We start from the raw sequence: 26,806 nt of genomic DNA, 5'->3' as shown, positions 1-26,806 counted from the left end.
ATTGCGTCAATTTATCTAAGTTGAAATACACGTGAATTGGTATAACGATGACAGTGAGGGTCGAAAATTCATCTTTGAAGACCGTAATTATGAATATCCAGTTTATTCAGGTAGAATAATTACATCTACAAAATGTTTTCCCTATCCTTAACTTTTATAAATTACCACGATACGTGATTCTTAGTGGCCATTATATCCTTATCTTGACGCCATGATTAATATCCAGCAGGATAACGGATATTAAGGGAATATTATACGCAATTTGTATGTCAATCATGTTACCGCACAAGCCGTGTCGCCTTGCAACACATCGCGTGCTATGCGCTAACAATAATTTAAGGTTTCGATAACATGAAAAATCAAGTATCGATCGATAGTCTCTGTAATTTCAACACATTTAAATATTTTAACGCATGCGTGTCAGGCTTGCTCAATCTTTCTACATTCGTAAGTTATCTCACGATGCAATTTCAATGCCGCATTGGTGCACGTGACAAGTCTCGTCCGCGAGAGCAAAAGGGCCGAACATGTTAGAAGTTGTTGCATCGGATCGATAATTTGGCGATTTAAAAGACGTGCTCTAACGATTTTTGCACCACATAAAACAATATAGTACAGTTAAATCACTTTTCCGTAGTTGAAAAATAATATTAATTTTTATTTCTTATGTCAGTTCATTTTTATTTTAAGTAACATTTTGCGCGTGTCTGATGTTTCTATTACTATGCGCATATACCTGTGTTTCATGTTTCTTACTGCTACACTTGTTCAACTAATTTCGTTTTAGCAAACTGGGATTTGGCGGATCTTGCAACATATCCTGCACACATGTGTAAAATCTATGGCATTGAACGTTCGTTAGTTTTTTAACCTCCGCTACAATTTCCGGTTTTTTTCCCCATCTCTCTCGCGGTTTTCTTCGTGACCTTCTTACGAAACACTATATCCTGTTTACCAAAATAGTTTCCGCTCCTTTCAATCGTTGCCTATCATTCCCGTCGAAATACGATTGTTAGATATATTTTCTGTCAAAAATTCCTATTTCTTTGAAAGGCTGAATATGTAAAAAAATGTAAAATTTTGTCTCGTCTTTTTCTTATTATAACCTCTTTTTATTTAGAATATATCCTTGATAATATCTCGCAAAATTATTTAAATTTATAAATTAAAAGAATTGATGTAATAACGATCTTTTATTTAACTTAATGTTTTATATGTTACAATTAATTATATACTTATTTAATATTAATTTTTGTTGTCGTAAAACTCGTTACCTACAAATAAACCATTATTCGTTGACGTATTAATACCATGCAAATCTATTTTTTTATGAAGTTCAATATTCTTATATTATTTCCGACAAGTGCTTCGTATGTGTTTATTTCGAACGAGCCTTAATTTCCTGCGTAATATTTTTGAGATCGCTCTTGGAGATAATTTTTTTTTTTTTTAATTGGCTTTCCTCCAACGTTCTTCTTCAACGGCTTTCCTCTGGTTCTTTTTCTTTCAAGATATAGGACTGTCTCCTTCATAAACCTCATTCCTGTCTCGCGATCATATTAACGGTTCTTGACATCGCATGTTTCAACGGTATATAAATAAACAGGCACGATTTTATTCCAGTAATTAACTTTTTTATTAAAAGCAAACATTGTATACATGTTCATTTAACCACGAATCCCCATTCTTTCACACATACTCGGTTTTTCTTAAAAATTATTAACGAAACGATCGATGAAATTGTTCAAAGGCAAATGCTGAATAAACGAATTTTAATCTTCTATGAATTGTTTTCCTCTCTTGTTAATAAGGTACACGTAACGTCAAGGAAGAAACACGTTCTTCAACTTTAACATCACTGTCGTCGTCAATCTCAGTTTTCTCCTCGTCGATCACTGCGTTTTCTTTGGCCTTTACTCTTTCGAACTCTGCTTCTTGCCAAACGAAGTTTCTTTCTTTTTCCAGCTATATATTGCACTTCCTTGCTAACTTTAATGTTACTCCCTTCGTCGACCTTAGCTTCTTTCTCTTTATTAACCGTCCCACAAATTCTAGTTACTTGCGAATACTGCGATGAATCCAGATCGATCGTTGCCATTTTTTTTTTCCACGGATAGTACAATAACTTTTCATTATTGTTATTCTCTACCTTCTCATTATAACGATTCTTTCGCCGACACTGCTATCTGGAAATGAAATTTTCTTAGCGCCTCTATCACCTTTGTTCAATCTTTCGCGCCTCCATCATCGATATTTTCAGCGTCCCTATTTTTCTTCGTTAATACGTCGAGCATCTCTTGTTCCTCGGCAGTGAGAGTCGCCCTGTTCACAAAGTTGGCGATATTAGCTGCGTGTATCATCAACAAGCGCTTCCTCTCCTCCTTCGCACGTTCTGCCTCGAGTAGTTCCAATTTCTGTTGCTCTTTAGCGATTTCCTCAATCCTAGCAATCTCCTCTTCGCGAATCCTGCGGCGGTGCTCAATCAAACTCTCCAGGTCTTTCCGGTACTGCACTCTAAGCCTTCTTTTCGCCTCCGCCGTGCACCTCGCCATCCTCTCATCTTCCATAATCTTTCTCATAACTTCGTCGGCCCATGCTTTATCCTCCTCCACGAAACGCAGCCTGCACCGTTCCGTGAAGACTATCTGTTCCCGTAAACTGGCTGCCAGTTCTTGCTGCATCTTTTTCCTACGCATCGCCTCCTCCATCTCCCTGATTACAAGCTCGCACCTGATCTCCTCTGCCACGAGATCAATCAGTCGCTCTTCCCTTTCTCGTTTTCGTGCCTGGGCGTCCAGCATCAGCCTCGTTGTTTCCAGCAGGACACGCTCGCGCCTCTCTATCTGCTCCCGTCGCAGCCTGCTCATCTCCTTCGATCTCTCCTCTATCTCCTTCAAGTACTCGAGATCTTTCAGTCGCTTCTTCTCTTCCGCCTCGCGCTCCTCCTGTCGACGCGCCTCCCTCGTTTCTTCGAGGATCACTCTTTCTTGCCTCGTTTTCTCCACCAGCTTGCACCTCTTCTCCAGCGCCTTCGAGCGCTCCCGTTCCTCTTGCTCTCGGTCCACTTCTTCCAAGAACTTCCTGTACTCGCGTGCTTCCTCCACAATGACTCTTCTCTCATTCTCTTTTCGTGTCAACTGCTCGTCCAACTGCCGTCTGTACTCCTCCGACTTCCGCAGGATCTCCGACTGGCACCGGAGATCCTCCTCCAACACTTCCTGCTGTTCCTGCCGGATCAAGTCGGCGACCTCGCGTTTTCGCACGAGCTCGGCGTATTTGTGCGCCTGTTTCTCATCGAGTTGAGCCTGCAGCCCTTTCACCATATAGGCACGCCGCAATTCAGCCGCCAGTTCCGCGATCGTGTCATAAGACTCGCGGTTGCGGCAACTGCGACGAAACCGGGCGAAGTACAAAGCGTTCTCGTTGCTCGGGGGTGTTTCGTCCATCGTTGACCGTTAATTTTAGATATCTCTCGCCTTTCGATCCGGAGGAGATTGCGCGTTCGCGCGATACAGATCGTGGAATTGGATGTGAGCTGCGTTGGGGTTAGGCGAGCTGCGCTCTAACGTGTTGCGAGCTGGTCATAATCTTCCGGTTTCGCCTGCAAGGGTTAGTTCAACGCTAGTTCAACGGATGTAGAAAACGCGGATTAATTTAAATGCAGAAATAATATATATTTGTACATCTTCGAAAATTTTTTACTGTAATTTAGGGCAGGCATTAACAGGCGTCTACGATGTATAGCGTAAAAGATTTAATGGACAAAAGAAACGATCCAGTAATGGATAAACACTGTATTATACATATAAATATAAAGCGTTCATAAGTGTTAAAATAAGTAGATAAGTTAGTTAGTTAATTAACAAAGAACATTAAGGAATAATAGTATTAAATATTTAATAATGGAAAAACTAGATTTAATTCGAGCGATTAAATTGGATAATATTTATCATATTAATCTTTTTAAACGTAAATCAACCAAATCAATGTTCTTTCTGACGATTTCTTTTTTCAAAACTTTTATTAATTCACGATTACAATATTTCAATTAAAGTTGTGATAATGAAAGAGACAATTGTTTATTCGTTATAACAATATGTTGGCACGAGTATAATAACGTAATTTTATGTTGTGTTTAATATTATGTAAACGATTTAACGATCATTACAATTATACTTGGTTTATCACTAATTAATTCATTTTTTTGTCATTGTTACAATCTAGTTCTAATTCTGTAAATTAAAAGGTCTAGGGTATCTTCCTAGCATACACTTTGAAGGCTCATACATTAAACATTGCATTGTTTTGGTCGATTTCTGCTCGTTAAGCGTATACCGCATCATATTATGCATTTTTTTTTGTGTCTATACACTTTTCTATTCATTCTTTGCTCCGCGAAGGTGAACGCGCTAATTAATTAACGCGTCGTCTGATTCGACATCGCGCGAATCACGCGGGAAACATCGCCGCGGCGCGGCGTGGCGCGGTGAAAGAAGCGCTCGGCTTGTCAGCAACAAAAAATTCCTCGCGATGCGGCTCGCATTTGCATCTCGCATGACGCGAGACTTATGCTCGTGCACCGAGCCGCATTAACGTTCAGATTAACGGTAGGTAGCCTTCATGTTGACTAGTACTTCTTCGTACTTCCTTCTCCTCTCCCCCCTCCTGTCCGCGCCTCTCATTTTTTCCTTACGGGAGTTAAGTACACCTTGGGAATGTTCGCACACAATGAATTGGGTTATTTCAGATTTAGTGGTGAATGGAAGAAGTGGGCTGCGATGCCGCTACATTTTTTTTCCGCAGTGGCTCTATTGTTGATAGTAGTGAAAATGAAAACTATCGTTGGGTCTCAGCTTCGATACACAAGCAAACTTTGAACTTACTCGGGATCACGTTAGGCGCTTTTCTATTAAATAAGAGTACACTCATTGCCATAACGATTATGGCTATGTCATAAGATGAGTGTATCCAATAATTTATACAAATAGGATGTAAATTTATTTATTCAACCTTAAATAGGATTTATCAATCCTAGAGCGATTGCAGCGCTTTCATTAATGATCAAGGAATAGAGAAGATCACGAAAGTGAAACAATGCGTGTAATTTAAGCTACAGTGTTGTCATTAACAGATATTTAGATTTATCAGCGAATTTTTCTTCAATTGTTCATCCTATACATTTAATGTATGTTATTGTATCTAATATACCATGTACAAATTGATGTAAAAGTAATTTATTTATGTAATGCTCGAAAGATATTCTCCGGGGAAAATTTGATTTTTATAAGAGGATGAAATCGTACTCGTATTGTACGAGGGTCGATCTAGAACGTGACGAAATGTGTTACAAATCATCTCGTTCGAGTTTTCTAAAAAGATACCAAAAGATTGAATCAGCATTCTGCCCCTATGACTTTGACATATGCGTTCCACAATTGCGAGCCGCTTGTTCGGCTAAAGCAGCTGCCAGTTTGAGTACAGGACTGTAATTTGCTGGAGTGCCCACACAGTTAGCGTACATTTTATCAAAACATCAATGGCAGGATTTTGCAATAACTCTATTGACGGATGAATAATTCAAACATTTCCTAGCTTAATACGATATATCGGTCTGTAAAAAATACTGTTAAAGATATAAAATCCAAATTTTGTAAAATGTGTAATTATTTGGTATGAATTAATATAAAAATTTGCAGTTATTATCTCGTTAAGTAACTTTGTTAAAATTACATTACAAATTATGAAAAAATAAAATGATTTATAAAGCTCTATGACTTTCCTTTGTTGATCATTCTATTTTTTTTTAGACAAACGAACGTTTAAATTGTTTGATGAAATAATAAATTTGCGAATTATTTTGTTGCAAAATATTACTTTTTAAAGCAGTTTAACAATTAAAATTTTATTTTTTTAATGCGAAGAATTAAGACGAGATTATTTCCGAGAAAATTAAATTTCTTCGTGAAACAATTTGTATGTTAATCGCAAATGTAAAAAAATTGCTAAGATAAAATGTACGTGAATTACGTGAGAGTACTTGATAGAAAATATTCGCTCCGATAATAAGAGAACAGAGCGCCGTGCGCTTGAGTAATGGCATTCTTGGGCGATCAAGGCCGCTTATTTGATCAAATTGTGGCGACTCTTGCTCAACGAACCGTTTTGTTTTATGTGCAGCGATATAATTGTTGCCGACCGTTAAAATGTACGTAGACATTACTAATAGGTATCGTTTGTCTAGTGAATAGCTCGAGCGTAGCATTACGCTTTATGCATATGCAACAGATTTTATGGAGTAGATGTTCCGCGAAACCATTTCAATCTCGTAAATTTAATAATTGTTTTAAAGACAGATTAATGATGGTAGTTTGTTTGCGGAGAGATTTTTACGTTAAGCACCTTGACAATTTTATCTCTATCAATAAAACACACACAAGAGGGAGAAAATTCTACAATTCCAAAACAAATTAGAATTTAATAAACAAGTAGCATTTCACGATTTTTCATTTTAAATTTTAAACTAACACTGTATTTAACATATAATATATTTTATGAGTGCAATGAAATAGAATTTGCCTTTTCTGTCTTCTCGGAAGGAAAATTCAATGTGAAGAAAAAAAATGTGCTTTCTTTATAATATATTCACATTTTGAGAAAAAAGTCGAGAAACCAAATTTTTCAACTTAATTAAATTTCTTTGGTACAAGTAGTTGTGTATTTAAGGTACATATATAAATGCTTAAACGGACGTTTAAGCATTCTGTGTATTTCGGTTAAGTACATAAATACTTGAACTGAAGAAATGTAATCAAGTTGAAATATTTAGTCAACAACTCTCTCTCAGTGTATATAAATGAGAAATATGTAATTCTGATAAAGATACTCTTTGTAGTAATATCTTTATTCCAACGCTTTTCTATCTATTGTTCACATAAAAAAAAAACAACTGGTATCAAATCAACAATTCATTGCTTCATATATAAGCAAGAATACCAAATCTTGGAAGAATTTATAATCTCAAATAGACATAATTTATTTTACTTATATATTTATGTCTGTCATTGCATTTAGGAATTTATAAGATTGTAAATTCTTCCAAGAAGATTTTACATTCTTGCTTAAACAGTGAATTGTCGATTCGACCCTAATTTTCTTCTGTGTACATTTCGTGAAGTAATGCTTCTCGATTTCTCGTGAAAATTCCAACATGTATAACGGAAGGTTTCAGTTGTCGCTATTCATCGTATTACTGCGTACATCGAGAGTGAAATCTCGTCAATTAACCGATCCGCGCTTAGCATCGGTCGTGTACTGCAATTTTTTCAACGAGCGCGGGTGGCTCCACGCGCACGAGGACGCGTGCGCCGCGTGCATGGAAGTAGCAATGAAAAGCAGATAAACGTACCCTCTGCGCGCAGGTCCGGGTACACCGAATTCGTGTACGAGCCGCAGCAAGCACGTGCACCAAAAACACTAAACGTAGAACAGTCGAAGGTACACCGAGAAACAAAGGAATCTCTCGTTCGGCGTTCCTCGCCGGGAAACGGACGCCAAACGGACGCGACGCGAGGGCGAGGGATCCGCGCGGCCCCTCGGGTCTCTCCTACGGCGTTTCCGGTCCCGTCGGATCCGTTCAGCTTGCCGGTTCGGGACGCGCGACTCGGAGAACGGCACTGGCTTAACGCGAACGCCACGGCGGATTGAGACCGACTAACCGGCTTTCCGCGTCGGAGCACACACGAGCCGCACAGCTCCGCTCTTTGCCGCCGGCCCCTTTAAACCCATCCCTCCAACAACGGGCCCCTACGGAAACCGGCCGGATGGGTTCTACGGCCCTGAGAGCGCGATGTCGGGGGCGTGCGATTATACGTGCGAGATGCCAGATATGCGCAGAGTGCGAGAGGGCCTAACACGTCGGGGTATTCGACTCGATTTCGTAACCGCGGCGAACTGTACCCGTGGGCACCGACTGACCGCACCGCCCAATATTATTTCTAAATATCGGATTGTTGTCTCTCGATACAGTTCAAATTTATTGGAATATTATCGATATTGCTCAACTACCCGGATTGGCGCCCGCAGAATTCGATGTGAATTGGAAGAAAGCGATAATGATGCGTTATAACATTAATTTGAAGAATACATTTTAATATTTGGAAAAAATTTAAATTTGGTGATGATTAGCTGCTCTTCATATCTTTAGAAAGATGTAATATGAGATTCTGGTGTGTAAAGATAGTGTTGGAACGTTTGAGGAAAGACTTACTGTGAATGCGTACCAGTCTCCTAAATAATATAAGCAATTTGGTGATAAAAATAAAAAGTAAATAATAAATAATCGACACAAAAATTGAACAACCCATACAGCACAAAACTTGCAACAATATTGTTGCAACGTTGCAGCAATGTTGCAACAATATTTCTGCAGTTTCCTGTGCTGTATGGGAAGTTTGTGTTATTTTGTGCGAATTATCAGCGTTTTAGAAAGTCAGGTACATCTGATGTTAATTTTTGATCAACTTATATAGCTGCTAATTATGCAATTTTATTTTGAATCGTTGTATTTTCGTAACTAAAGGTTTGTTGTAGAATATTTTACATTCTCTGTATATACATATTTATAATTATTGCAAAAATTAAATCAATATTTTTTTAAATTCTATCAAGTTTCCTAAGTCGTACTACCATAAATTTTACAATATAAATGATACTAAAATGAGATTGATAAGTAATAATAATAAAATTTATAATTAATACGAATGAAACTATGTTTATTATAAAAATAAATTAAAAAGTTTTATTTATTTCTTATTCTTTCATTTTTGTAATTTATTAATTATTGAATATTTGATCACTTTCGAACGATAAATTGTTAAGAAAATAAGTATTAGTTAGTGATTCCTTATATTTTAATTACTTTAATTTATATCATAAATTTATGTTGATATTTTCGAAGACGGTACGATGTGAGAGATCACAAGTACGCTTTAGGTGACCTTTCTGAATCACACATTTTGAAACTTATTACAGGAAAGCTTGTAAAAAATTGATTCGTTATTACTAAAAGTTTTAATAATAAAAAAAGATTTCATAAATGTAATAACAGATGTCTGAAACATTAAGCTACAATTTCGAACTTTGATTCACACCAAATGTGAAATATAATAAACAGTAATTTAAGTGTTATGCGTTTGGCGACTCTCCCATACATATAAATATCTTTCAAATGTTTTTAAGACATAATCGATGTTTTACTGCCTTTCTGCACACGCATTCGTAATTAAAACGCAGCTTTTAAAACAAACATATTAACACTTACGAAAAACAAAAGTCTTCGCCTGCGGGTTTTCCTGCGATATGTTAACATGTGTTGAATCTTATATTAAAAGAAATCAAGAATATAATGTCACACTTATATTAAACGGAATCGAGAGTTTTACGAATTAACAATTAGTACCAGAAGTTTTATAACAAGCGGAATGCGTTGCATTCGAGTAGTAGACGTATTATAAAAAGGATGCCGGCTACAAGAACGTACATTTCCTTATCTTCATTTACTCCTCTCGCGAGCCGTGCCGAAAGGCGATGCACGAGCGGCCGGGATATAAACGCAAATTGGCTCCATTTTTATGGATTTTGATAGCGGCCGTCGGCCATCGTCTTTCGCACTTTTGCGAAAACCTGTTTTCTGCGCCGCGCGGTTCGAACGGCGCGTAATCGTCCGGGGATCCGATCCGAGCCAATGTCAGGGATCTCGATGAAAATTCTGGCGTTGCAGCAAAATCCGCGAAGCGAGAGAATGCGATGAGCGTTCGCATTTAGAAATAGCTTCAATTGAAGGGGTACGTGATTTAATAGCTTTATTAAAATAAGTTCAATGGCGGCGACGGCGGCGCGCAGCGCTTATTACTCCCTAGAAACCGGTCGCTTTAATAGAGTCGTAAAGCGTCTTGATATGAGGATAGTGACACTAATCACCGTAATATGCAAGCGCCCTTATTGTGCGGTCACGCCTCTCTTCTAGACGTCGTCTTTATGCGCACGAGTATGAAAAACTGAGAATTTTAATCTTGGAAAAGATGATCAAAAAAGAGAGAGAGGAGAGAGAAGTCAAAACGCTACATAAATCTCGTGTCGTAGATATCTAATATACTTTCTTTACGAAGAGTAACAGAGAGTAATGAATGACAAATGATGCGCAATGATGCAAGGGGAAAGTTATTATACGATTTCGATATGTCAAGAGTAATTAATTGGAATGTAAAATTTTACAATGTGAGGAATTTATGTAAATATACAATAAAATGTATATAACAAAAATATCTGTATGTTGCAAAAGATGTAATTGTATGTATTATATGTTTCTACTATACATTGAAATTTTTGCATACCTGTCATATTTTTTTTCTTTTACGCGTGTCCTTTGCGACTGTCGGCTAAAATGTTAAATATGACTAAAGTGAGTCGTTACGCCGGCCATTTGAGGGGCTCGTGATTAAGGTATGGACGATACGTAAATGCCCCCGAGGGGGATCATTTGCGCTCTCCTCTCGTTCCGCGCGAGAGAGCAAGAAATGGAAGAGGTGGGCGAGGAAAACGAGGAAGCGCGATGGGAATAAACCGGACGATGACGATGAGAAATATCTAAATTAACGTGAAGGAGGAGCGTGGCACATGTAAGATTAAGGTCGGCTCGTCCGACATGACCGTCCTGCGCCGACATGATACATCGCTGCCTTATACGAAATAAACGATCCTATGAGTATGTATGGAAAGCGTACGCAAGAGATCTTTTTCGCGAATCTCCATGCGGCAAGGCGCAGAAATGATTTATAAAAGTATCGGACTGGGGCATTTCGGGAGTCTCAGAAGTGTAAAAGGCTGAGTGGTTGAATTATGCAAAAAAGAACGGAATTTTATTTTACTCTTCGGCTTGTGTCAATGTGGACTACTTTCTTTCGATAGCTAACGCTTCTTTTATAATATTATAATGCGCAATTTTTAACTCGATACATATGTCGAAGAAGTAGAAAAGAAAAGTGTTGCGTATCGACTCTCTCTTTTTCTTTCTCTTGGAAATTTTTAAATTATTCTATTACTTGAAATTAAATTGCAGGAAAGCTAACATAAACATATTGAGTTTTAATTAATTTTATTGAGTTTTGCGTTAATAAATTTGAATTTGCTTTTAATTAGATACTGCGTGATATATTGGAAAATTATATTGGAAATATTGAAAATTGGAAAGATTCTAGAAATTTCAAGAGGATTCCAAGAATTGAAATAGTTCTACAAATTAACTTTGATTAAGGAAAACTCGATTCCACTATTGTTAAGAAAATTATCTATTACAGGAAAATTAAGCGATTTTTATTATACACGTCGTATGCAATTTTATTTCTTGTCACAATGTTAAAATTAGAATGTTAAAATTAGAATTTTTTTTGATAACGGAAATATGCGATAATTTTAAATTATTGGGAGAAGCGATTTATATTTTAATTGGAAATGTTTCCGAGATTGCAACCATGAAATGAAATTGTGGCTTCGCGTGCTCTGCATACTTGATGTATGTGTTTGGTACGAAAATTGCAGTTGAATTATCGACCGTAACTTGCAGGAAATTTTGGTTTTAACAAAATTAGAATAATCTGGAATAGATGGATTGAAGCAAGCTATTGGGAAGTACCATCAGCCTTGATGTGGAGCACGCACAGGTTATTTATCTCTACATAATTATGGAACTAAAATAATTAATTGGAAATTTTGCTCCAGATGGTCAACTTTGTTCGAAATATTCTTTGTCCTTATGCGATGAATTACGCTCATGTGATGAATAATATTATTTCAGTTACAGAAAATGTATGATAACAAATAATTATGTAATAATAAAAATATATCTCTCATTGAAAATCATACAACAAGCTAAACATTAATTTTTTTAAATATGTTAACTCTAGAGTGCTATTCATACTTTTCTGTCGCTAATATTATTCTGGGTGAAAATTCACTTACATAATTAAGAATTTTTTAAATATTTTTCCGAATTTTTTTTTTAATTTTTTCCATTTTATTGATTGCAAGAGGTGTTAAACTAATTGAACTAATATATTACTATAAAGTGCCTCGGTAGCCGAACTGGCCGAGATAACATTTTTCGCAACAAATTCTTTTTTTTGCGAACAAGTTTTTTTTTTGGATAGGAGGATCAAAGAGATGCTTGTTGACATCTGAAATATTAAATTAAGATCGTCAATTTAATTTCTGTGATATTACTTTTCTGATTCAATTTAACAGCTGTGTTTGAAATTAAAAGTAACGACGCACTGTTCGAACGAATCAGAAATGGTATGTAAATTCACGCAAGAAAATTCACACATTATTTCAGCATCAGGATCCAATTAGGACTGTTAAAGTTTGTCAATTTATTTGTGAATTAATATTACTTTCATGTAAAAAAAAAAAGTTATTAAATATTTTAAATTATCATAATTTTAATAAAAGAAAAACTGGGTGAATTTTAAATTAGCACTAAGATAGTGCTAGAAGAAAATTCATAGCGGCAGTATAGAGTTAAATATATATGGTTTAAATATAGTCAAATATGTCGAGAACAATGTTTCTCCAAATCTCGGCATTACAAGCTTTGTCAGAGGACAAGGAGAACAAAGTTGATATGGGATTTATCTCGTATGCGCATATACATACAGAGGATAATCGAATGTCCTTTTCCTTTATGCAAAACGTGGGACCCATTTCAGTAAAGCCATTTCAGGATTTATTCTATTCTCTTATAGGTTTGCGTTATTCTTTATGCAAACTTCTCCGCAATGTCGTCGTACACGTAGAAATTCAGTCCTATTTTCAAGGACTGTCAAGAAGCTAGTAATTTTCTTCGTTTATTCGGTGCCGCTCTCAATGGCTTGTTGCAACGTTGAGCACAATAAAGATTGACGGAGCCTTGCACACATAACCTCAGGCCAATAACCGAGACAGCTTTTTAACCTGACCTGAAAACTTCTCCCTTATTTCCTTCCTATACATTGCCCGCTCGATTCTGCACGATTCAGTTTGCTTATACTAAAGCTGGCAGCTTTCAGAAAACGTTTCTGTTGTCTAACATGATTACACGTTTCTTTTGTAACCACCTTGTCAGATCGAGTAATATATGACATCTAAATAGCAAGTCATTTCTATTTAGAGTCCTCCTTGGAGAAATGAAGTAATAGAAAAATTCTTATTTTTTTTTTACGTCCAATTTGCGTGGCTAAATGTTGCTGCAGATTTTATATTGAATTTGTTAGAATTATTTTATAATTTCGAGTAATTTTCATACTAAATTTTAAAAGTTATTTTGTCTCTCTCTCTCTCTCTCTCTCTCTCTCTCTCTCAGGATAAATTTCTTTTAAACTTTGCTATTTAAAACTATCTAAAGTTATTTTCAATTTAGAAATTACAATTACTTACTTGGTTTTATATTTTATGATATTAATTAAGAAATAATGAAGAGAAAAGTGAAAAGAAAGGAATAAAAATATTCAATAATAATTAAAGAGCAAAAGAAAGTTGAAAAATTTATTTTAAGAAATTAAAAATTAAGTCGAAAAGTAAATTGTATAAATTTTTTACTAAAGAGTAAAAATAGATATTTAAGCTTTTTAAAAACAATTTTTAAAAATTATTCTCTATATTTAGAAAATATTCTTTATATCTTAAATATAAAAATGTCATAAAGTTTTAAATTTTTTCACGTCATTTTCTTTGCAATGTTAAATAGTAATTAAATTTATTTTGCAAGATGCAAAAGTAAAAGTGGATCACCTTGCTCTCATAAAAGAAAACTTCAATAAAAGGTACACTTGAAATAATTAATGGTAATAAAATGTTTCTTATCCGTCTATAAACCATCATAGGTTTGGCAGTTGCCGTAATACAACGATGCCGAGTAATTATTTTATTGCCACGAGTTGTTCGTTTATTTTGTTTCATGGCATCTTGCTTTAGAGCACTTTAATAACACCAGTTTTTTTTTTTTCAGAAATAGACACATATGTAGAATCGCGAATTTAATTTCTTTGATCACAATAAAATGATTAAGCTAACTTATTTAATTAAATAAATTGAAACATGTTTTGTTTATTAAGTTTTATTTTGTATACCACTCTCTTCTTAAATTTTATTTCATTACAATATATGCAATAAGATTCAATAGTCATCATCTTTTATTATATTTTTGTAGCTAAAAGAATGTCAAGTATATAAAATAGATAAAAATATTCTATGATAGCAATAATTCATTGTAATAATTTACTGCCGTAAACAAATTAACGAAATTTGATAGATAAAATTAATTGTATACGTAACGCAAGGAATTCAATTTTCACGTGTACTATGTTGCTCCGGAAAATTAAATTATTATACAACACAAAAATTGCCTTGAGGTGTAACAATTTTTTATGTATTTATGGCTGCTAAATAAGATTCTGGGTACATAATGTTTCTGTTTTATTTTTATTGCTTAGTAATTAAACGAACTTTATTTTTGAATTTATTGACCCCTTTATATTTTGGAGGTTGCTGAAAACAAATCCAAATTCAAATCTTAAACATTTAAAATGGCCAGCAGATTTCCAAAAATTCTCTAGAGTACTAGAAATATCTTCCACCAAGATTTATGTTTAAAAATAAAAATTTTACAGGAACTTCTCTACAAAATCTTAAGGCAAAATAAAAGTCTTCGATTTTTTGTCGCTCAGTGCCTGAAATTTATGAACCCATCTGTTAGAGTGGAGCGCATAGAATTTTTAATCGAAAACTCTCGAAAATTGATCTTCCTAAAGAATATATTTTACTTTAATTATTGCGATGTTTACAAAATACATCGTGGTGTTTTAAACATCGCGATGTTGAAAAATAAAATAGCCGCGACCATCTTCCGGTTTCAAAAATCACACAATTCCAACGCCACCCACATTTCTGATATCGAGTTGTTCTTTGCGTTTACGTCATGCGGGGACTAGACGTCCACGCATAAGCAAATACTGGTTTAATTAGAAAACTCAATGTTCAGTTCTCGCTGTTGATTGTTCATAGTGCATCGCTGCTTCGTGTTGCGCTTCTTCTGCTGCTTCCATTTCCGCGTGTTATCAATCGTATCAACAGAATTGTATATTTCTTGAAACCTACTGAAGCGTACTCTCCTTTAATAAACAAGCGAGATAAAAGGTTCCGCGGTAAACGCGCAAATTAAAATTCTGTAATTCCGAGAAACGCTTGTCGCAGAAGCGACTGCATTAATCATGCTCGGAGAAGAATTACTCCGTATTATCATTTCTAATTAATTAAGCCTAATGGAGTATTATTGTGCAACGTATCCCGATAACATCTTAACAAAAAGTCTGTGCAATTTTCGCGATAACGCGCCGCACGCGAATGTTTTTTTTTATCGTTCGTGGATACACGTATACCTGGACGCGTAGTAATTTGGTAATGTATCAGCTTACAGACTAATGTGTAGCCCTCGCAAATGGACGAGTCTCTTTGTGCTAAGAGTATAATGCCTGATCTATACGACATTTTCGGACGGACAGATTTATAGAGACCAGCAGAGACCTATTCTTAATGACAGTTTCGTTATCGTTATAATGTTATTGTGCAGGTATAACGTATGGTAAAAAAGCTGCGCAGCGCATTATAACGATAACGAAATTGTCGTTAAGAGTTACAGAATAGGTCAGCAGGGCACGTTGGAACACATTTCCACATTCGACATTTTAAATAATTAATTACTATGACTAAATAGTGTGATAGAAAGAACGTTTGTTATATATTTTCATGCTAGGAATGATTCTGCATATGATATTAATGATATATGTGTAATATCGCTTCTTTGTATTATATAAAATACGAGTATTGTGCACAGTAGTAAACTATTTACCCTGATAGCAGGAAAAATTGGAATATATCATAGTGTAAATTGCTTCTACAACAAATTTCCTATTAAATTGATGAAAATGTAATAAAATGTAAAAAGAAATAGATTGTAGATACGTACTTTTGTATCTTTTTTAAAATTATTTTGTGATAATCGAACAGCAAATTGTTGTTACAGAAAAACAAAAAAAAACTATTTTAAATTTAGCTTGCTTTACTGTAGAAACATTAAATATAAAGCGTTCTGTTAGAGTTAAATTGTAATTGAATGTTTATATAGTTTTATATTTTTTACTCACTCATGAACTAAACTTGTCTTAAGAATGTATATGTATGTAAGTAAAATATCTCAAGATATTACCAAAAATTAAAAAATTTTATATTCTTTTATTATTACGTTTAAAAATTTGTGTAAAATTTACGCACATTTTTCTTATTGCTTTACTTAATTTTTTGTTTGTTCTAAATTTTTATTAAAATCGCGTTTTATAGTACTTTTGCAAATTTGTTGAGGAAATGGCATTACAACAAATTAAATTTTTTACATGCATATATTAATAAAACTCATATAAATATTTATGTAAAGGCTTATTTGGATTCATTTACTCGTTTAAAAGTTATTTACCTAAAGCTGCAGCAAAATAGAGCCATTTTCATTGCAAAAACCATTATAAAAATTGAATTTTTTATTATTTTCTTCTTTGTAGCTAGTTTTAGGGCTAAAATTTGGGTGTTCTTGATCAAAATTTTTTGTTAATGATTAGAAAAAGAATGAATAAATCTAAAGAAACCATCAGTTTTTACATTTCGATAACTTTTAACTTGTATTATCTAATTAACTTGTATTATCTAACCAAAATGATAGATGTATTAGGACGATGCGACAGCTCATTAGGAGAAATATATTTTGCATGATTAACGTTATGTAAAACAAAAACTGAGAGGAGTGAATTATATATCATCCTTTTAGCGCGACATTCACGGGCGATATGTATAGCTGTCTCCGGCAACGTTTGAATTTGGATATATTTCTTATATCACGCGTGAGTTCTCTCATTGATTCGAATCGCAATTTGCGTTTATGATTTTCACATCAAAAGCACAGTTCGGTAAACGAATTGCTGAATCGGAATGATTTGACGCAGATATTCGCGATAATCATTTATTAATATCCTGCAAGATTTGCGCGCTCGACGCAGAGTCCAAATACACAATATGTATAACGTAATATAAGCATCATAAGCAGCATAAATATTGATTTACATTCCTAGAACATTTATTAAATTGTATAATGAAATCTTGGATGAAAATTACAATTTGCAATTCTGTAGATATATTTACAAGAATAGATGTTTAAGTATTGACCTTTTATAAAATATTGATTTCTCTTTGTGTTATTAATTTTAAAATAATAATATTTTAAAATAATAATAATAATAATAAAACTATGACTACATGGCGAATTATCATAAGTCATAATGGTATTTTCCAAAAATAAATTTAGAAAATAATTATTCAATAACTAAAAAACACATGTTAAACGTATTATGTATAACATGTTTAGAAATATAATTAATCTGTTTACATGTTTATAAAGATATAATTATTTGTAAATTGTTTTTAAATTAGTGTAGAAATATTGCAATATAAAAAGTTACACATTCAGCATGACAATATTTTGGATAAAGAATAGTTTTTGAAACAATTTATACTGCAAACTTTAGGGTTGGGTAAGTTAATATATTTTTTAACTAAATTAAATTAAAGTTAAATTTAAAATTAATTTAGTTATGTTAAAAGATTAAATTAAGTTAAATTAAAAATTAATTTTGAAAAATTATGTTTTTTTATATAAATTAGAAATTCGTAATTTTTTAAAGTTAAATTACTCCGAATAATTATTATATAATATTATTAAACAAAAATATTTTATTTATAAATTGTGTTTATATAAAATAACATAGAAATATTATTCTTTATGTGGAATGTGTATTTTTTCTTTTATATATATTTTTTTATTGATAAGAAAGTGTTGTATTTTAACTTAGAAAAAAATGTTATATTTAAAAAATATAATAATTAAACTTAAAAATTATATAATTTAAAATTAAGTAAGTTAAGTTAGAAATTATTAACATTTAACTGTATTATTTAACGTTTAATTTTTTAATTAGTTATTATCTTATCAAACATTGGATTTGTCTAATTTTTGACAAATATTATTTAAAAGTTTTATTTTGACAAAGCTATTGTGTTATGACGTATCGTTTTAACGCAATTATTTAAAAAATTTTGTCAATTTATGTTCTTATTAGGGATAAAATGCTTATTGGTCCAGCGATCTTGTACTGTGCCTTTTGTGCATTATGGTTTTACATGCATTATACCGAATTCGAAGTGTATTCATGTATACACTGTTGTGAGAAAAAAAAATTGTTAACTTGACTAAAATTTTCAACATAATTAAACTTTTTCAGTTCAACTATTTATGCATTGAATTCAAATACATAAAATACTTGAACTTTGATTTAAACATTTATATATTTAATTTAAATACATAAATACTTCAATTGAAGAAATTTAATTAAGTTGAAAATTGTAGTCAAGTTAATAACTTTTTTTCTCAGTGTATTTTCCTAATTAACTGTTACTTGACTCACGTCGTATCGCGCGGATGACGTCACCGCCATCTCCGCGCTTTTCGTTCACTTACGCAAAGTCGCGGTCACGAAGCGGATCGACTCCGTGCCGAGTGGCGTCGTGGACCATTAAATCAGTAAGTACGGTCGTGTTTAATCCTCTATTTAACGTGCGCTGACCACGCGATGTAAATACGGCGATTTGTACGTCGGCGACTTGTCGAAACGGCGTGTTTTCACGGAATTTGCTCAGTCGAAATCTACCATGCCCGAATGGTCGACGATGCGACGCGGCGATCGCGTTGAAGTCAGGCGTTTTGTCGTTCGCGTTGCAATACGATAGTAATCATTGTGGAACGTAAAATATGTCTATCGTTTATTCTTACGTTCGCGCGACGCGTATCGTTTGGTATCTAAAATTCGAAAGTGCGTTTGGTTAGAAACGGCAGGCGACACCGCGGCAGGCAACGCATGCCATGAAGTTGGCCGCGCGATCTCTGCATTGCCCTTCACCGTTCGAGATTCGATTGTGTTGATGTGCGAGACGTCGCGGGTGCTGTTTTTGTTTCTCGTCGTAATGCAACAAGTGCAGTAAACCAAATTACTCGTTGTTTTTTTCTTCGTAGCTATTTTTAGGGTCAACGCATTCAAGCATTTACGATCAGTTTTTTTTTTTCAATACTTAGGAAAAAGAAGTAAACTTTAGAAGCTCTCAATATTTAAATTTCAATAGATTTCAATTCGTATTTATATTCAAAACATCTATGAAATATGAATCAACATATACATTCCTATATATACTTGATTTAAATTATTTTATTATGACAAATTATTATTATTATTATTTAAAATAACATGTCATGCAGCAACAGAAACTTTCCTTTTAAGCAATAATATTTTACTTAAATTTATTCTCTCAAGCCGAAAAACATAACAAAAGTTTTGAAACATTTGGGAATTACTGACCTTCTCTTAAATCACATTTTCATTTTTTTTTTTTTATTGTAATACTTGTTTGTTATTTAAATAAAACTTTCAGAACAATATATATAATGAAAATGTTTTGCGATAATTTTTTAATTGTTTTTTTTTGTTTATGTAAATACATAAACAAAACGCAATGCCAACTCTTACGCCAAAGAACCCAAGTCTTCGTTAATAATAATTCTGAACGCGTCGATAAGTTTCTATTAAATGATATTAGTGTAATATTAATGGGTATACAATAATTTACGGAGGGTTAATTATTTTTTATTTATAAGGATTTGTTTTATAAAGATATTTGTTTTATTTCTCCGGAAGATATTCTTGTAAAAATGCTTCTTTCAAGTAACCTTTAGGAGCTTATTACTATATAAAACGTTCAAATATATGGACACGTCTCTAAAACCATGTCAACACATTTATTATTACAGAAGTATAATTTTCTCTGTCTTATAAAGTGCAAGCTTTATTTCACACTTTGCAAGTTATACATTATACATCGCTTACATGTGTATTTTATGTGTATGCGCATATTCGCTATAACTTAACTGTACTCTTTAACATTCGGGTTATCCAACCTTGATCCAGTTGACGCTACAAAGGTTTCTCACAACTATAGAATGTTCCCACTAAATCGGTGTCGCCCTTATTAACAAAGACACAATAGTATCAACGTCCGACGAAGATGTGATATCTATTGAAAGTGATGTTATGCACGAAAGGTTCCAAATATTATAAAGAAAATGTTACGTAAATAAACTGAATTTAAGTATTTATACAATTATTGATAAATAACTTGTTTAGAGCGAAATAGAGAGAGAAAGAGAGGATAAAATAAAAATAAAAGTGAATAATCATTTTTTCCAAATTATTGTCAGCGAAAAGAAATTATCTATCTACAGAATAATTGTAAGAAAACATGAAAATAACATAATTTCCTTTTTCTTTAAATGATTTTGAATGATTTTATGCATCAAAAATTATTTAACATATATTCAGAAAACATGACTTATTTTATTTACACTTACATTTGCAACTTATTTAGCAAAATTCGTTTCGTTTTAAATATAACTTGGAAACACATTATTTCCTTTTCATATTTTCTACCGTTTTTTTTTTGTCGTGCAACAATATGTACAAAGGATGCAATTTTGTAGCGAATGCACGATACACGTTGAAAGTACGTTGCACACCTGTGGACAATATTGAAACCGACCGAGAGTTACTGCTTATCAAAGTTTTTTTATTATGGATCGACAGTAATCCATTTTCTATAAGTCACGTAACTTTAGTTAAAAAAATGAATTGTGACAAACAGATACGTAACAATTTCTTTCATAATTATTATGTCTATAAAAACGTATCTATAAACATCTATACACTATGTATATTATTTCAAAATATTAGTGGCTAGAAATTCTGTTAAAGAATACTTAAAAAGTTAATGGTATGAATTAATATTACTTTATTTCATTTCTAATTCCGTATTTTCAAACGTAATATATGCACTTAGTGCATATTTTTGTACTGGTTTTGTACTAAAAAATTAAGTCAAATCACCTTTACTAAAAATAATATTTTATTTAATTTAATTTATTTTAATTCTAAAGTATCCGATTATTTTTTATTTTTGAATCTTAATTATTTTAAATTATTGTCTCTTTAAAAAATCTTGTTACTATTTAATAATGGTTTAACCTACAATTAATCCATTTATTCACTTATTTATTTCATTAAATTCTAAAATACATTTTAATTTTGTTAGAGAGAGAAAGAGAGAGAGAGAGAGAGAGAGAGAGAGAGAGGGTGGAAATAGAAATAAAATTACTGACAAACGATAACTTGAACGAAGCGATTTTAAGCCAGAAATCCATCTTCCGCTGTGAAGCGTAAAATTTATAACACTTTTTCACTGCTGGCCGAATTGATCCAGGAATGAGTTTTAATCCCAAACCACCGTGGAACCCATGCAGTGACGACGCATCCTGTTTCATATCGGATGAATTTTTGTTTCGGTCAGAAAAGCGCATTGACGTCAGCATTCGAACAAAGTTAATTCGGCTTTTACCACATGCGCTCTATGTGTATTATCTTGTTTCATCTGCAGCGCTTTTTTTATGCTTACACGTCAGTCGTAAATAAAAATTCACTGAAGCGATAAATTGCACTTTTAGTTTTGTTCTTGAAATTGTCCAAGATTTAAAAGCACACCAAATATGAAACGCTATTTTTTTCACGTTTACCAGCAATGCGATGAAAGAATAAACATTTTTTTAATAAAAGCATATTTAAACATATGAATACAGAGTTACGAAAAATTAATTTTTCAGCATGAAAATTAAATTAATGTATGGGATAATACAATTAATAACTTGAAATGGTATGATTAGCGTGTAAACAACATAATATTTTTTAATAAGTCATGCATTATAAGTGCGTGATATACACTCTGATGGGATGCAATTTTTATTATATTAAATTGATGAGTTATAATTAACACAATTTTGCCGGAAGTTGCAATTGCATTAAAACTATATTTAAAAGCACTATTTACATTGCAATCGGTCGTAAAATATTGATTCTTAATGTTACTGAGATACTATCAGAATTATTAGAGTAACGTAATATATTTTGTATACTTTGAAAAAGAGTAAGATTTTTATTAATCATCAAACCTATTTTGATAAGAGTTCAAGAAAAATAATAAAAAATTGTCTATTTACCTAAAGTAAGTTGAAACCAATCATCTTTTCTCTTTAAAAGAAATACTAAGAAATTACCGTTGAAAAAGTAAAAGCTAACAAACTAAATTTATTAAATTGTTTATTTTATGAAAACGTATCGTATTAAAAAGGGAACTGGGAAAACTCAGCTCCTCGTTAAAGTTTCCCGACCCATCATTTGGTGCGGCGTAAATGTTGAACACGTAGGTACATTTTCCACTCGGCGCACACCCGCGAATGGACCCGCAGATGCGAAAACTCGGAACTTTCCCCGACAGCTTTGTCGGATTTTGACAAACGCTTTCCGGTAAAGTTTACGAAAAGTTCGCAACGTGAAAGACGACGGTTGGACAGGTGGCTCCCGTACGATGAGATTTCCTTATGCTTGGAGCGCAAGCGTCAAATCAGTAGGGACGAGTGTTTTACGGGCGCATATGTTCGTTCGCTCCGATACATCGGACATATTCGCAAAACTTTTTCTTATATCTCGCGATAGTTTTAAGTGGGTCGATTTAACTTTACTGATTTCTATTCTCGTTGCATAAGTTTCCGTACAAAGTTTTCTTGCATTACGGTTTCTTGATCATATATCTTAACCCATAGACACTCGCGTGGGAGGGAAGAGGTCAAACTGACTCTGGCTCAAACTGTAAATTTATCAATTAAATATATTGCGTGACAAACTATTTTTAAAAACACGATTTTTCTTTTAATTTCTTGAATTAATTTTGAAATGCTTGAAAATTAATTATTATTTTATCGTTAAAACGCATCTCAGTTCATAATTACTTACGAATAAAAATAAAAGCTTATCCGTAGACAAAATCGCGCCAGTGCTTAAGGATTGATGATGCTCGTTGAAGCACAATCGGTTTAAATTAAGTATAATTATAAATATAAATATTTATAGGAAATTTAATACGTCAATTAAATTGTGATGATATTTTAATTAATATTATGATAGATAAATGGAAGTTATTACGAATGTTATTACGAAGAAAAAACGTGTATCATATTTCCTGTATGTTATCATATGTGTATGTTGTATAAAATTTTGTTTCTTTTTACTATAAAACATATATTGTTTTATTTTGTAGAAACTCGCTTGTCAAGCTAGGATATTTTGACTCTACAATACTAACAAAAAGTTGTTGAAATGAAAGAAGTGGGAACTTTTTAGGTTTCTTTTTTCTCGTAATCAACAACACAAGTATCTGAATTTTGGTCCTAAAATCAGCTCTCTGCAAAGAAGAAAAAAAACAAAAACGACTTATAGATTTATGTAGTGAGGATGTTGATCCTATTTTGTTGTAGTTTTAAGTAAATAACTTTTAAACGAGTAATTGGATCCAGATGAACTTTTGCATAAATATGTATTAGATTTATTAGTTTTATTTATATATATACAAAAATTTTTATTCAATTTGTAATGCTTACTTGCTCATCAAATTTGCAAATGAGTGCTGTAAAACGTGATTTTCTATAAGAATCAAGAGCAAAGAAAAAATTAAATAACTTTTAAACCAATAAGAAAGTTACGCTTGCATTTTATAAATCTCAAACGATGATAATAGAACGATCTAGAAAATTTAAAAATTGTAATATTTTATTCTTTTTATTGTTTACACGTTTTCAAATGCTCTTTATGATTTATTATAATACAGAAATATCCGCTTTAATAAAATAAACGAACATTGATATAGCACATTTTTTTTTATTTTTTATTTATATCTTCTTAAAACAGAGATCGATAGTTGCGACGAATAAGAGAGTTCTCTTTTCATAGTCATTGCGTTTGTAAAGCTCTCGTCTACAGGGCTCGCGCGAGTTACGAATCAGCCCTGAACGACCCCACTATCGCCGCCAGTTCCAGTAAAAGCAGGCTGCATCGGGGGCGCCTACATCGGGGGCGCCTACCGCGCGGCAACCCCCCGGCGCTCAGTGGCTGCGCTTCCTCCGCATCAGGCGTTACGCACGCGTCTCGCATCCGGATCCCGTGTGTGGTGTGCACTTTCGGTACAGAGGCGGACACGTCCCGCGAGTACTCGCGCGCGCGATAAAACGAGGATCCGTTCGAGTGTGTAAAATCGCGATCTATTGCGCCGCGAGCGTTTTCCCGCTCGGTCGCGCGCGCATTGCACTCGCGATCTTCCCGATTTTTCATCATCTCCCAGCGTCGCTCGTCATCGTCTTCATCGCTTAACGCGGTTGGTATCGCGTTTCGCCCCGCTGTCTCGAGTACTTCGTTAGAAATAAAGTCTTTTAACTTTGCGTGTCTGCCGTTAAATGCTAAGCGAGGGTAGAGCCCTCTTCATCGTGATCTATATTAATCACATCGCCGCATGCATAAGTCCAAAGATTAAACCTACCTACAAATTTTCTTTGAAGCTGGAACGAAGATTTCAACGTTTGGAGCGTGAAATGTTTACCGATATGTTGTGAGAATTTATGGTTAGAATTTGTTAGTACAACTTTCTTTAAACGAGCGACTTCTAAACAGCACTTTATTATGCATTGAATTTTTTAAAAATGTTCCTTTAAAGTATTATTTTTCTATATAAAACTTTGCACTTGTAACCATAATAAATGGAAGAATATGGACGATCCAACAACATTGATTCGCCTTTATGCATGCGACGAGCTGCACGATCGAAATGCTATTCATTTTTCATGAAGCGATCGATTTTTTTTCGCAAAAACTCTTATTTTCTCAAATATTCAATATTTGCTTCAATTGCGCGCAATGTTCCGCATGTACAAAATAATTGCAGGTCGTATATCATGTATGAAAGCGATATGGACTGCACCGTGCAGTTTCGTTCGCGGTAATTTTTAATAATGAACGGCACACGTTTTCACGAATGCACAAAGTTAACCGTTTTTCCGAAATTAATAAAACAATCGATGTTCTGAAAAAACGCAATAATTCCATTATTATCTGCGACGTTCAGAAGTGGCTTACTGCGACCTGCTGATGTCCATTTCTACCAACGTAGACTAACTTCGATCTCTGTTCAATTTTTTCTTTACCTTTCTCCAGTTCTACGAATTGAAAAGAGACGAAAATTTGGTTAAACCGTCGTTAAAGTTAATCTACATTGATGGAAATGATCGTAAATTTGAAAGATCGAACTCGACGGAACGCTAGATACGAAGAACCGAGCAAAAATATGCCTGGAACACCAGCTCATCCACACGATGATGGTGTCCCTTACGTCAGACTGGACCGAGGTCATATTTACTGACCCACCTCTGTTTGACCTCGTTTATCGTGTTGTAGACATATAACACGCGGTCGCGTCTATCTATGATTCAATACGGTGCGCTTTATCTCAGTAATTTAATAAGATTGCACCTTAGCAATTAATGCGGCGGTGCGTCTGAAGGAAAAACGCTTGTTAACTTCCAATTATAGTTCCAATTATTCCTCCAGTTACTTCTCGGACGTATGAGATTATTTCGGAAAGATTAATATTATAAAATTATGAATGTATTTAATGTATTTCATCTACGATGCGTATTTAATTATTTCTAAATTTATTTTGATATATTCTTTACGTATAATCGCTGGACACTCGTAATTATTTGAATCTTTACATCGAAGTCAGGGTTTTAATTTAGACTATAAAAATTTATTTCAATCTATCGTCGAAGCTTTTCGTTAGGAAAATTTCTTTCCATTTCACAACCGCTGTGACGAGCGCTTATTGGAAGTTTTTTGCTACAGTTCAGCTCTCTGTAATTTTCTGTACTCATCATAGATGAGTACTGTCGCTCATGAATATAAATGATTTGATAAGGACGAACGAGAGTGCGTGATTTTGATTATCGCGTTTACGCTTGGGACACCATCGTCGTTCGCGAGGGCTGGAAAGAGTCTACGAGGGAACACGACGCGATATCCGCGATGAGAAATCTCCGGAAACCGGACGAATCATTGATCTCTATTCGCAGGTGGGAGAGTACCTAGTGATTGAGTGCGCGATCGAGAGAAGAACTACGTACGTCGCCGGGTCGTCGGGTCGATCTCGAGACGCTTCTCATTTTCCTTCGCTCACATTTTTCCCGTGCTACTCGCGGGATTTTCTCCAGTGACATCGAAAGAACTGTCCCCCATCGGGATTTTGTCGCGAGGTGAGTAACTTTCCTAGAAAACTTGCAACCGTATCGCCTTAAACTTTAAATCAAATTGTACGAAAACAGCCAATTTAGCTGCAAACGTCACGATCGATGGTAGTGGTAGTTAATCACTAAAAATAAAGTCAAGTGCCCTGCAGTAGAGTTGACTTTAATTTTTCAGTTAATATTTGTGGCCGCAATTACAGAGGAGAGAGTGTGGTCGTGTCCTTTTTCTGCGGTTACAAAATTAAAAGTCCGTATTCCTGTGTACTGAAAAGTTTATTTCAATATTGATTACGTACTTTTCAAAATTGATTATTATTCAGAATTTGATTTGGTGTGCCGTAACAAAAGTTAACGAGAGAATGAGAGACAGAGAAAAAGAAAATGTCTCATATAGAAGAACGT

The 26,806-nt window shown here is 33.9% G+C and overlaps 3 protein-coding genes across 13 annotated transcripts in view; 1 reads left to right on the top strand and 2 right to left on the bottom strand.

Moving 5' to 3' along the window:
* LOC105195847 overlaps window positions 1-7,743 on the bottom strand; it is a 154,565-nt gene extending 146,822 nt beyond the window's left edge. Inside the window, exon 1 of one of the 2 annotated variants that reach the window (XM_026136926.2) lies at window positions 7,406-7,743. The gene's annotated coding sequence lies outside the window, so the exon portion shown is untranslated. The remainder of the gene's footprint in view (window positions 1-7,405) is intronic. The other variant, XM_026136925.2, reaches the window with a different exon arrangement.
* LOC105203432 overlaps window positions 1-26,806 on the top strand; it is a 186,246-nt gene that overhangs the window by 26,163 nt on the left and 133,277 nt on the right. For 7 of the 10 annotated variants that reach the window (XM_039448100.1, XM_039448099.1, XM_039448098.1 and 4 more), the window contains exons 1-2: window positions 24,213-24,486; window positions 26,234-26,413. The exons of 1 other annotated variant lie outside the window; for it this stretch is intronic. The gene's annotated coding sequence lies outside the window, so the exon portion shown is untranslated. 2 more of the 10 variants (XM_039448094.1, XM_039448093.1) reach the window with 2 other exon arrangements.
* Window positions 1,613-6,935, bottom strand: LOC105203431 (trichohyalin). Its single transcript, XM_039448103.1, has one exon. The coding sequence runs from the start codon at window positions 3,444-3,446 to the stop codon at window positions 2,226-2,228; it is 1,221 nt and encodes a 406-aa protein (XP_039304037.1). The 5' UTR covers window positions 3,447-6,935; the 3' UTR covers window positions 1,613-2,225.

Source organism: Solenopsis invicta, chromosome 4 (genome assembly GCF_016802725.1).
Source record: "Solenopsis invicta isolate M01_SB chromosome 4, UNIL_Sinv_3.0, whole genome shotgun sequence".
Classification (NCBI taxonomy): domain Eukaryota; kingdom Metazoa; phylum Arthropoda; class Insecta; order Hymenoptera; family Formicidae; genus Solenopsis; species Solenopsis invicta.
Note: the sequence above shows the minus strand (reverse complement) of the source record. Positions and strands in the feature narration are given on the sequence as shown.